Here is a 13,862-nt window from a genome sequence, read left to right as displayed (position 1 = left end):
AAATTTATATGTGCAGGCTTATATTTAAATTTCCACTTCCATTTTCCTTTGTCACAGATGATTGGTATTATTTATAGTTGAGTCGATAAAACTATTAGGTTGTCTGATAAACGCTTTTATAATGACAACCTGTGCTACGTACGCTCTGTGTTGTTGGCCAAGAATTTTCTATTGCATTTTATAAATAAATATAGTAGTTAACGATTAAACAAAATAAATAACCAAAACAAAGCTTACAAACATATTATTACATTTCAAAATTTACCATTTAATGATACAACAGTTTTTACCAAACATGGAATCAAAAGATTCAAAAATTAAAAAGATTACTTAAAAAACATGGAGTCAGTGTCATTTACCGGTCCACTAATAAATGTCAAAAAATTGACAACTTATATAAAGACAAAATAAGTAAAAACTAAAAATGCAATATTGTTTATAAGATACAGTGTTTAGGTGGTCCATATTACTATGTAGGTCAGAGTGGTAGAACTTTGGAAACTAGAATGAAAGAACATAAAAAAATTTATAAAAAGTGTAAAAATTGTAAGACTAAAAAAAAGGCCAGAAATTAGTTTTACTTACACATCTTTTTAATACAGGACACTTTTTTTATCTTGCTTGTGATTTAATTAAAATTTAAGACCAAGAAAAATAACTGTTACAAAAGTTTAGTCTCAGAAATGATTTACATTGAAAGACGAGAAAACAATATTAATAGAACCAGTGATAGACAAAATTTAAGTTTGATTTAAAAAATATACATTACTAGTTTAATAATCGCTTTTTTCTTTTTACGTAATTCGTACGGATTTCGTATTCATATATTATGTAATATGCATACTAGTACATTTTTATTGGTAGTTGACTATAATAATCGTCGTTTTTGATTTTAAGAATTTCATTGTTAAGCTTTTACACCTTATTGATACTTTTTCGTTATCAAAAAAGCACCTCATACTTCTTTTACCACTTTATACATACGATGTAACACCCTAGTTGCAATATGTTTGTGTGTATATTTTTTGCTTTGTAATGTTACAGTTTAATTAAAAAGGGTTGTAAATATACAATCAAATCGTTAAAAAAAAAAAAAAACCTTTTCGACAGCATGCCATGTAACTCATTTGTTTAGATATTTGTGGAGCTTCGAACAAAAGTTTCCAAGCAAATTCACGTGTCGCTTTTAGCTTTCATTAGATATGCCATGGCCATTCTGGAGTAATTGTCTGTAATTACAGATACACATATGTAGCGTTTAAGATGTGAATCGGGCTTATTGCACCCATGGTATCCGACTGAATAATCTGAAGAGGAACAGTAGCTTTCACTCTTGCTGTCTTGGACAGAAATTTGTTATATTTTGCTATTGAGTGTACTTCACATTTAGATACACTGTTATCAATTATAACATTCTTCAAATCTTGATTCTTTGGGAATTTCTTCTGAAACGCTTCAAGACAAGTGAGGGTAATATGTCCTAATCTAATGTGCCATAAAACTGCTTTATTCATAGGGTCTGTCTTTTCAAGGGTACTATAACTGCCATGTATAGGTGTATTTTCTGCACCTATTTTATCAGAGTTTAGTAGCTTGTGGTCATTAATTAAGTTTTCGAAGCAAGAGTCTATGGGGTTTGGGGTGCTTAAATTTTCTGTACCTTCCTGTTGCGTGACATTCTCATCAGTGTTGCTGTCCTCTTTGCCGTCTTTTGTTGCAGTTTTGTTTCGTATATTATACTGAGGTTCACCCGAACGATTCGTTACCAACTAGTGCAAATTTTCTGTCAATTGTATTTTTATTTTGAACGTTTAGCTCAACAAGCCAATATGGCTGTTGACATGCTCCTGTAATAAATGACTCGTTTGAAGTTGGATCAAATATGTCAGTTTTTTTATTATCAAGATATATGGCCAAGCCTAGATCAACAAATTTCTTTGAAGAAAGTAAATTTTCTGACAGAGACTTGGAGCAAATAATGTTATTCAATGTCAGATCATTATTATTATTTCTACTAACAAGCATGCCTTCTCCCTCTGTTTATAAGTCTGCCAAAGAACTGCTGTTTGCACAATTTTTTTTACCTGTCTTACTTTGATTTAAGCTTTTAAATATCAACCGAGAACTCACTAAATGGTCAGTTGCTCCTAAATCCACAGAAAATTTAATTAAGCTGTAGTTGCCAGCCTTTAGACTATCTACAGAACTTGAAAACAGTGAAGAGAAACAGCCTTACCGTTCTCATGAAATTCAATGTTTTTGTTTTTTTTGTTATTAGAGTTTCTATCTGGTCCTTTCGTGTTGTTTTTATTTTGTTACTTTTGTCTCTTTTTGTCTTTCATTTTTTTTTCCTTTTTTCCCTTTTATACGTAAAGATTCTTGATCTATAACCATCTTTGTTTTTTCGTCTTTTAAAATCCCAATTTGTGTTCTTCTTATCACCTGATGATGCACCCCTACAGTGCCTTGTATGCTTCATGATGTTACGTTGGAGTCTCCCACAGATGTAGTATTTACAGTAGCCCACCAGCAAGTTATAGGAGTGATGACCAGTGTCATCACAGCTACAACAGTAGATGTTGTCATGGGCGGAGTTGGCTTGATGGACTCGAAGTGCTGTTGCAGGGGCCGTTCATCTGGTTGCTTTGGATCGCTGTTGTCTAGATTCAGTCTTTAATAAGAAAGATTTACACTGATCATATGTCATTCCTTTTCTCTGAGCATCTTTAATTATGGCGTCAAGGGTTTTAATCTGCAATACATTGTTACTGACTGCACTATAAAATGCATCACGTATCCCTCTCTCAGACAGGGATTATTTCCCTTGTAAATTTTCGTAGCTTCTGAGGAGCTTTTTAAATTTAACAACAAACTCTGACACTATCGATTCATCATGGAAGTACCGAAAATTATACAATTTACGCCTGATTTCATTTGTAGACAATTTGGTTTCATTTCTTTTGATTTTCTTTAATTTATCTGGCAGTCCCTAAGAGTTAAAAAAGTAAACTGTCTTAAAATGATAAGAATCATCAATGTGGTGAATTATTATACATCGTACACTTTCGTTATGATCATATCATTCCTGAGCAGACAAAAACACGGGAAACTCGACTGTATCATTCAATACACATAGCAGTTTTTTATTTTCTAATCTGAAAATAGTTTATCTAGCAATAATTCCATCTTGTTTTTAAAAATTAACTTGTAGTTATAACAAGAGGATGACTTCTTATTTAATACTTTAAATTGAAACCTTTCATTTCGATCAAGATTTTTTGTTCTGTCATGAAGTGCAGAATCAAATCCTTTTTCTAAAAAGGGGTCATTTTTACGTTCACGACCTCGTCTCAATAGAGGAAAAGCAGTAAAATTAAAGGCATCTAGGTTAGAATTTGATTGGTCTACCTTTTGTGCTGTCTTAACTGCCTCCAGCCATTCGAACAGGTTGGAGATGGCCACCATTGCTTCTTCCAAAGCCCTTATCTGGCCTGAGTTTTCTTTTGCAGTCTGCGTTGCCTTTAAGTTATCGTTTTTCTGACTCTCCGATAACCAGGCTATACGGCACCGCAGACTCGCCCTATACTCCATGGCAGCACTTTCTCTAGCTAAAGATTTACTCTTATCAGTTGTCTATCTTAAATAATTAATAAGTACTTGCGTTTGAGTAACAAATTTGTCTTTTTCCCTGTTATATTTAAAAGCAAAGTTGATCTTTTATGATCTTCACCTTTCTCGGAATGGCTGGGGTCGTTGATTTCTCTTTTAGAATTCTGTCGTCAAATATACCAGAATGCATTTCCTCGGTGATCTCATCGTCAGTCCTTTTATGAGTCAAGAACTTTATCTTTTTGAATTCCGTCGTTTTAGATCGTTCTTTTTTTAAATACCCAGGTGAAAAATCAAGTGCGTCCAGAACTTTTATGTTTTTTAATCTTGGGTTATTTTTCGCAGATAGAAATATTACACCACTAGAGTTTTTTAATACACGTGGAATTTTGTCCAACTCTTGTGGTTAAACATTACTTTTAGTGATGGCTGCAATCGATTCTTTCTCATTCACGTATATTACTAATCCATGATTTACTTTCATGGACAAGTTGCTCACAGAATCTTTTCCGCAAATATTAGCACCAAGTGGAAAAATTCACATATAAACGTCAATCACATCCTTTTTTAACATAAAATCGTCGTTACTAGGGCATTTCTGTCTGCTACCAAGAAACCAAGAAAACATACAAACGCACGTAAGCAGCGAGATATAATTGTCTGCGCACACTATGTGTATAATAAACGTGCGTAAATAACAGCCAGGTGAAGATGCCCCGGCACACATAGAGACCACAAGACACATGCTGTCTGGTGCGCCGGAAACACGTAAGGGAAGAGGACGGACGGCACCCAAATTGCTTATGCATGTGGGCACAAATGCAGACACAACACATGCGGGCGCACACCAGTCCCACAAAGATAATGTGGAAGAGATATATAGATATATAGATAGATAGATAGATAGATATAGATATGCTTTACTGTATCAACTTGTACAAAATATCATATTAGTAGTTTTTAAAATGTTACATCATATAATAATAAGTTTTTAGTTTCAACGATACCTTTGTCACGTTGTGATGAGCTTGTGATTGTGTGTCGTTCTTCTTGTTTATCATAGTATATAGTATACCACAATTTGTTAAGTCATCATAAGTTATAAATTATAAATTAGTCGATATCACATAACTATTTCATACATTTATTAGTACGCAAAGGTACACACCATGCCTTTATATTTATCAACCACACTTTAAAACTAAACACATATTAAACAAGCTTAAGAATATAAAAAATATAACTGTAGACAGAGTATTTATACATATACAAGCCATATGGTTCTTTTTCATATTACAGTACTTCACGTCCAGCTCTTTTGTAGAGGCACTACTGGGGGTACTTAGCACTTAGATTGGGAAGGAATTGAAATGTGATTGGAAGGGTGGAGGGCCCTAACAACTGCTCCGCATTCGCCTATGACGATTGTCATGTGGACCAGGAAAACCCCGAAAAACTTCTCGTAGGAAGAACCTAATCTGGAACAGCCTGGTGTATCTGCCTTGTTTCTAACCCAGTGTATAAGCTGCAGACTGAGACAACGGGGCAGAAATTTGTCACAACTCCCCCTCACGTTGTTAAAAAGACAGAAAAAACAATTAATCGATCTACGAAGCTAACAGCAAAGGCAAAATAGCGAGATTTGAACGGTCACCCCATCCAAGTTCCAACCACACCAAATGCTACTTAACCCCGTTAAACGACGGGACTGCGAACTTATCGCTAAGCCATCGTGTCGGTAAGCTATATAATTACTTGTAGTCACATTGCATCAAATCAAATCAATAAATACACACATAAATATACACATACTAATATTGTATAAGTTAACATTAAAACATTAAAATACGTTAAAACAGCTTAACAGATTAACAGACTTGCACTTTTCAACATGTAACATCAATTATCACAGTAAAATAATACTGTTAGATAATCGAAAGCAAGTGATTTCTTATCGTATTCTTGAATATGAAAGGGCTCGGGAGATAGCAAATCATGGCTGGCAGCCCATTCCAAAAGCTTACCACATACACCTGTAAAGATCTACTCACCACTGTAGTTCATGTGAGAGGGATCCCCAGCTCTCTAATGTTCCTCCGTACAGGTCTATCCGTTTTATAAAATTCAAGGTATCTGCATAGATTCTGCAGTATCTTTATCCTAAGGATCTTGCACATTAAAACGCCCATAAAATATTCAAGCCAGGTATTGGTGTCAGCCAGCCAAGAGAAATTCTGTGAGGAGAGATGTGCTCATCTCTCCTAGCATCGACCACGTATCTAAGAAGGCATTCTGTAGTAGTTGTAGTCTTTTCCTCTGCTCAAGTGAGGTGTCAAGACAAACAACCAAGCTCTGTAAAAATTTATCAACTGAAGATATAAGGGTCTGCAATAAGGTTCTTTTAACCGTGACCTATTGCTTGTAGGTAACAATTTCAAAACATTTTTCATTAAAAATTTCCTTCGGTTGCTCAATAACATTCGTCACGCCCGGGCACTCCTAACAAGAATTTAAATAACAATTAGTCCTTTTGTTTTTGCATACCATACGATCCAAACAATTCTTATGATTCATCAAAGGCAGCTCAGAACTGGAAAGAAGTGATTTAAAATCGGCACCACTCACTAATGAACTAACATTTTTATGTATAGGACATACACAAACAGAGTGAGTACCAGAAGCACCTGCCAAAACACAATATTTCGGCCTTAAGCTAGCAAACTTTAAGAAACTACATTTCATAGTTGGATATGTACTAGTAAAAATTTCATAAAATTCTTTTACATTATTTAATACTAGTCTTTTTTGAATAAGTACTGATTTGCCGTCTACTTTTATCGAAACGTAATCTTTTTGTCCAGGCATATAATGAGTGTAGTCGACAGACTGGTACAAGCTAACAATTGTATCGATAACATTATCATCTAGAGATTAATGTTGTTTTGGGTTTGAATCCCCAATTAATCCCTTATCTCGAGCAACATTTTTTTCTATGCTTATCATGTGACAATTTGTGAAAGGAAATGGGCCCTTAATTTTTTTATAAGGCCACGATCGAAAAAATGTCAAAATTTTAATTTTATGAACGCGGTCTGACGAAGTATTAACTTTGTTACAAAGCACTTATTTTCGAGGACTCTTTGTCATCTGCTTCAAGGTCATCTGGATCATCTTGGCTCAAATTAAAATTTTTTTTATCAATTACGGACGATATTCGTTTTGATTTTTCTTTAAAATACCTTTTTAACGACAGTTTTTGTTTTTTGATGCGCGATGATCCTAAGAAGCTTAATTCTTTGTTAAAAAAATCCACTCATTTACTTTGCAAAGTTTAATTCCCGAAAATCTAGATGTACCGTCACTAGTCCCAACTTTTATATCAGATTCTTTACTTGACGAATTCGCCGTTTGTAGCGTCTAAAAAAAAATTAGACTAAAACGTCGGCATAAAATTTTACGAGCAGTTTGGTATGTCTGAACTCGATATAATAATTAAAATATCGTACGTACCAATTCTGGTAGTTTATTTTCACTCTCTTTTGTATCTTATTTTTTCAACTTTGATCAATTCAAGCAGCAAAAAGAACAAATTTTTGTTGTAATGCATCTGACAAAATTGCCAAGTCCAATTTTAAAAGTTGGTTTTCATTTACCTTTTCTCAAATCAGACGTGTTTGTTGTTTGATGCTTGAGATTAAAAGGATTAAATTATCTGTCTGATCGATAACTAGTATTTCGCATTTTACGTGCCTCTTTCCGTGGCATTGTAACAAAGTAAGAATTATTTAACTCTTAACTACAACAAGTGAGAATATTTTTTGGGAGCGAAAGAAAATAAACGCACAGCTGATCGAAAAGCCAACGAACTTGTAGTTCGAAAAATGTACGCGAGTAGCATGGGTAACACATTCAATCATAGATCGTACTGTAGGCAGGCTTTCGCGTGAAATCTTAAAATTCCAAAAAATCAAAGAGATGAAAGATCTATTTTTTATATAAAAGCAGACAATTAATTAAGCAATAAAAAACAGAGTAGCAATGAAAAAATTTGAAGAACAAAAAACAGTTTACGTGTTAATGTTACGTTGAGCATTGTTATTATTATTTTTTTGTCTAGTGGTTAATAATATTTTTTTTTTTCTTTCATAAAAATTAGTTTTTTATTATTTTAAAGATTGGATTGGGAAACAAATTACTCATGACTAAATATTTATGAAAACTTATATTGAATAAATGATAAAATGGTGATTTCTCGCTTTTTTTCATGATAATACAAAATTTTGAGATTTTACTGACAAATTGTTAATGCAACAGTTGTAGATCTTTTAACTATCCACAGTTTTGACTTTTAATTTTTTTTGATACGAGGTACAGATTTTATTTTATTATTAAAAAAACAGTTTTTACTACCATGACGTGCTGCATAGATTAATATTTTGACAATAACAATTGAAAAGTCTCCATATTCTAAAAACATGATTCCTACGTAAAATTTGACGCAAAATACGATGTTAATAGTAAAAACTTGATTTATTTTTGGGGCAATAGTTAAAAATTGTTTAAAACAATTAAATTGTTAATTAAACTTAATTGAACAGTAAAAGAACGGTTCAAAGTAAGAGAAATAATACGAAAACACACAGATAAATTGGAACTAGTTTTCTGATATTAGCATTCTTGTAAGAATTACATACTACATATCTTTCACAAAAAATAGCGATGTGGATTATATTCGCTATCGTACTAATAACAGTGCCTGAAAACTGCGCAGATTGAAAGTATGCCAGTCATGCCAACTGTAGAATAGAACCACTGAAAACGAACTTTGGAATATAGTATGAATCAGTGTTACAAAAATTAAGAGAGCTGATTGAAAGATAGTAATATGGCTTGATTTTGATAAATTTATATTGGAACACACGTTTACTTAAGGATTAAATGAAACCTTTTGATAATATATTGCACAATTGGGTTATCCTAATAGTAGTTATTATACGGAAATAGTTTTCCTAAATTTGAAGATAACGCGACTGAAAAATTTTAAAGCAGAAGCATTAAACATAATAAATACTGTGAGACCCCATGCGGGAGATAATATTATTCGTCACAGAACCCCATGTCAGTGTTATGAACACTAACATCGACTATTTCCGTGCCAACCAAAGAGAATATTTTAAATTGTGTGAAAAAAATAGCCATATTTTTTCAGCTGCATTCAAAAAAACTATATCTCACTACGACATGCCATGAGCATATTCTTAAATGAGTTGCTGATATATTGACTTCAGGACAAGATTTTACTCTCGACAGATATCTGATACATTTATCAACTAATTTTAAAAGAACTGAGCCTACCTTAGACTAAATTATTCGTTCCCATAAATATCTGATTGACATCTTGCATATATAACAAAGAAGTCAAGCACATCTAAAGTTTTTTTACAAATATATTTAGAACCGTAGCCCAGGATGTAAGAGAACTAGCAGGGAATCCAGAATATGTAGCACGAATAGAGAATCTTTATGCTGACGAAACAAGCACTCTAAACAAATTAGATTTTGTGCATCTAGAAAATAGTACCATGGTAATATTACATTAGCCACTCGTAGATCAAACTCCTTATAATCTTTATAGACAATATTCAGATATGATAACATAATCTAGACAAAATAGATATGCCAACATAATACTATCAGACCCTTACTTAGCAGTATCAGCAGACCATAATTCGTATCTACGAGTAATCGAAGTTACTTTAAACCAATGTGATAAAACGGTGTATGGTTATATATGCTTAGCTATAGAAACATTGAAACAAACATATTCTACGAACAAATGTGAAATTTTTATTCCATTATAACCTTGAATAGAAGTATTTAAATACTGGAATTGCATCAACTCCAAAAATGGAAAGTCAATAGATTTACTTACCAGCTGATAATTCAAGGTTATTATCGACACCTTATGAAGAATAATTAGGCACTATCATTCCTAATAAAATGGATTAACAAGAAAAAGTATAAGGTATAGTTTTTTTACGAACAAATAATGGAAGTACGGAGAAAACTCTGAGACTATCCTTAACTAGTGAACATAAGATCATCACTCAGATACAATGTACCTATTAGGTAGAAAGTAACTTGAACTAACCTATATTACATGAGCCCTTGGAGTACACTAATGCTTTTCAGACGCTATTAAATCAATTTGAGAAATTAGTTTAAAAATTTTTGAATATTTTTGAAGTTTTCTATTTACAACGATCCACTTCTTACCTTAACTAAGGTGGCTTTAACGTATATGTTAACCAAGGATGGTGATTATTTTGAGAAAGAAAGGTTGTTAAATGATGACTTGCACAATTATTTTTTTCTTCTTCATTGATGAAATTTTATGGCTCTTATAAAAGTCATCCTTAACGTAAGTTGTCCCCTAGCACAGATGACTATATACTCCGTGGCTCTCGGAAGTGTTAAATAACAACTAAAGCGAGCTGCTAAGCCACTTTAAGTCAGCAAGTGCAAGCCCCATAGTATGTAAAAAAAAGAAGTTTCGATTAAAACTTCACATGAGGTGCATTTCTTCGTACGGCGTTTTAGTCAGTAGCCTGCTGCCACTCTTCAAGTGCAGAACTTAGTTACTAATGTAACTTGCTAAAGAGTGCCTTAATATTCGTTTCTTTTCTTTGTCTTTTTGTAAGAGTCATTTAAAATAAATCAATTCCAAATAATTTGAAGGAAGTGAAAGCTATTCAAACTATTAACCCGATCCACCCAAAGCTGCTAGAAGAAAGAAAGGTACCTTACCACGCTTATTTTATAAAACTTTATTTCTTGTCTTTCCGATAAACAAATTAATAGTTTGACTATCTGTCACTTCCGCAACCTGTAAAGAAGCGTAAGACCTTGTGTTTCAAATTAAAGGCAGGAAAAAATTATAGTCATAATTATTTAACAGAGTTGTTAACTAATTTTTTTTTTCTTTCATCGCACTTGATATAAGATTCGGACTGCTTACAGCATGCTTAAAAAGATCATAATACTGTCCATTAAAAGTTATTTAGATACTAGTACGTTTAAGAGATTAATACAATTATTCCCTAAGAATCAACTTTTGGTGAGAACTTTTTTCAACTGCCTTATTTTACTGATATCGCGTCAAAAAACTATTATTTTAATTGTATCGTTTCTCATTGTAAAAAAGTTTCTTTTGCTTGCATTCCATTTCGATTTTGTTTTAGTACGTCGCATTTTAATGTACACATGTATTTGAACTACTTTTAATGCTTCTGTAAACTAAAATACGTTGGGGTTTGATGTGTAAAACGTACTGTTAAAATATGAGTAAAATGACTTGCTCTTATTTGTTGCGTGACAGAGAGTATATGAGAAGTTAGCACAAATAGTCAGAGATCTTGGTACTTCACTCTATTCATGGATGATATCGTTATAAAATGATTCCACTCTGTTGTCATTCAGCATGATATATATTAAGTATTTTGTAAAGCAATCCTTAATCTCACTTGGATTCAGAAAAGGTAAACAAAAGAAACATTTCAGAAAATTACAAATTTCTGAACCTTGGTTTTTATACTCAACACTTAGTCAAAAATCCCTAGTTTTTCATCACTAACTTTGGCCTGAATGGGAATGAAAACTACAAATTTTTGCTGTTGATAATACGTTACGTATGTTTGTATGAATAGGCAACTCAAAATCGACGAAGACCGTTTTAGGTTTAAATTTTATATGTATTTTCTCACATTTAGAATTAAAAAAAAAAGTACTAGTTCATATGAGATCTCACTTTTATCTAAAGGTAAACAAAACACCAATGAAACATGATTACTGTTGTGCAAGGTGTGGATTATGAACAATTGTACGAAGTATTCAAGGTTCATTGATCCCAATGAGTATAGTTTGATAATTTGATTTTAAAGCTCATCGACCCTAGGAAGTTCGGTACAGTACTATCTACACACACTTAACATAATATAAAATCTTGAGTTTAAGTCTTTTTGTCTCTTATACGCTTGGGAATTATTGTATGTACATGAGCCCACTCGTTGGTTCTAATGACCTGGGAGTGAACTTGACCATACATACAGTGTTATTTGTAATTTGTGAGTCACTAAGACATCGGCTGAATTTGACGATCTTGTAGTTTTAGAATATTCTGAGGTATAAAATGTCCAAAAACGATGGAAGTGGTGAAAAAATAAGGTTTTTTTTGACGATTAATTTTCCAAAACCAATAAAATTCAATTAAATAAAAGATAAATAATAAAACTTACATCTTTTAGTTATTTAAACACACAGCCGGAAATGAAAAACAAATATAAATAAAATAAAGCTTCATTAAACTTGGTTCAAAAAGTCGTGAAATACGACTGATTACAATTAGCCATCTACATAAAAGGAATCTCCCTTCCTATATTTCGTTATAAAACTTTGAGAAAGACATTTGTATCATACTATCCCAATACATCATTTTCTGGTTGTTACAAAGATTTCTTTATAGAAAAGCAGCTATATTGATTTGTATTAATCAGAAAAAGCTTATAAATAAAAAAAAAAATTTATAGAAAAGCAATAAATTATTTAGGAACATTACAACTGCAGTCAGAACGTATTATCTGAACAAATATAGTAACATTTTTAGGTACTATACATGTATCACATTATAAACAATTTATTATTTTCTAAAAAATGTACAGTTCCACTGTAGGTGAATACGAATGCATAAAAGAAAAATCTGAACTAAACTTAAATACGATTACTACTTAACGCATAAAAAACTGTATTCATAAGTCAGCAAACACCCTAAATCCTAGATTTAAAAATGGCTAAAATAAACGTGGTAAAAATTTAAGAACAGAAAGTATATCTGTGTATGCAGCATCATGTTTGGAAAATATATGCACCAAAATACTTTCTATTGCTAACGAGAAAGTTTTCTTTCTAGTGCACTCTTAGCTAAGCTTGGAAACTTGTGAGCCGCATATCATAGCCATTAATATATCCTAGCAGATATTGCCAGTATATGTAAACAATGCTATAAATATTTTTGAAATCCAACTTTAAAAAACAAGCAGCTGTACAAGGAGCTGACGCATTCACTTAAAAAATTATTAGCTTATACAAAATACAATGTGATTCTAATGAGTTATCACTACTTATCAATCAAGCAAATACTTTTAACTGACTTGTGAAACAAAATAAAAAGTATTCCATACTTTTATTGAAAGTATTCTCAAATATGCCTCGCAACCTATTGGGTTTGTTTGCTTAACGTTACTGTGAAGTTTTGTGTATTTAAGTAAGAACATTCTTCTTTTATATTGGCAATTAACAATATTAAACTGTAATTAAGGTATAACCATATTCATTAAGTACCATGAACATTGTACTTAACAAATATATTTATTATATTTAAAATTAACTTTTTTTCAAAGTTTTCTCATCAAGTAAGAAAAATGCGAATTTTCTCAAAATACATCATATAAAACATTTAAGTTAGTTTGATAGCTTCATACATCAACTTATTAAATAAAATACATCCTTACCACATATTGAAGTAACCCTCACATCTTGGGTTGATTGATCTGATGACTTTTGAGATGAACGAAGTTTAATGCTTTCGGTTGGTTCTAAGCGTTTTTTCAGTTTGGGCATATCAAAAGGTAAGTCTTTAAATTCCATACTAGTAGTACTATTTGAAGTTACAGTATTTTGCAACTGAATCAACTGTTTATGTTCACCTAATTTTTGGGTCGATAATAGGAATTCTGGAAGCTTTTTCTTTTTGTACAGTAGCTGATTTCTGTTGTCTAGATGCTTTGAATGTTGATGCAGGTATGGTTGTGAAAACATAATCTTATAAAACTGTTCTACTAAAGACTTATTTCCGATTGTTTCGACTTCTAACTCAACTAGTAAGCCTTGGTTACAGCCTAAATTTTCAGTGTTAACTGATGAAGATAGCTGTGATGGAAGACTGATGAGATTTTTTTTTTGATGGGCAAAATGCTTTTTAACTGATAAGTCTGTGGTAGTGATGAATGCATTAACTGATAAAGGTCTTGCATTAACCATTATACTGTCACAAAGCATGATAGAATTCGTGTCTCGAAGTGGGATGTTTCGCGAATCACAACTGCTAATACTTTCTAGATGTTTATAATCTCGCTCTTGTCGAGAGTTGTCCTTTATGGGTAATAACACTTGTTGATTAATTGTAGATTGGAAAATAT

The 13,862-nt window shown here is 32.3% G+C and overlaps 1 protein-coding gene across 1 annotated transcript in view; it reads right to left on the bottom strand.

The window, feature by feature from the left end:
- Positions 1–13,513, bottom strand: part of LOC106641726 (SH2 domain-containing adapter heavyweight) — a 255,878-nt gene extending 242,365 nt beyond the window's left edge. The window contains exon 1 of the mRNA XM_089597220.1: positions 13,176–13,513. Coding sequence (XP_089453346.1) covers positions 13,176–13,482 — 307 coding nt within the window. The 5' untranslated portion in view covers positions 13,483–13,513. The remainder of the gene's footprint in view (positions 1–13,175) is intronic.
- Between the last annotated feature and the right edge of the window lie 349 nt (positions 13,514–13,862).

The sequence above is a fragment of the Copidosoma floridanum genome, unplaced genomic scaffold (genome assembly GCF_036245765.1).
Source record: "Copidosoma floridanum isolate Cflo_tuat_1 unplaced genomic scaffold, Cflo_Japanese_pri ptg000031l, whole genome shotgun sequence".
Lineage (NCBI taxonomy): Eukaryota > Metazoa > Arthropoda > Insecta > Hymenoptera > Encyrtidae > Copidosoma > Copidosoma floridanum.
The sequence above is the reverse complement of the archived record's forward strand: the minus strand, read 5'-3'. Positions and strand labels throughout refer to the sequence as shown.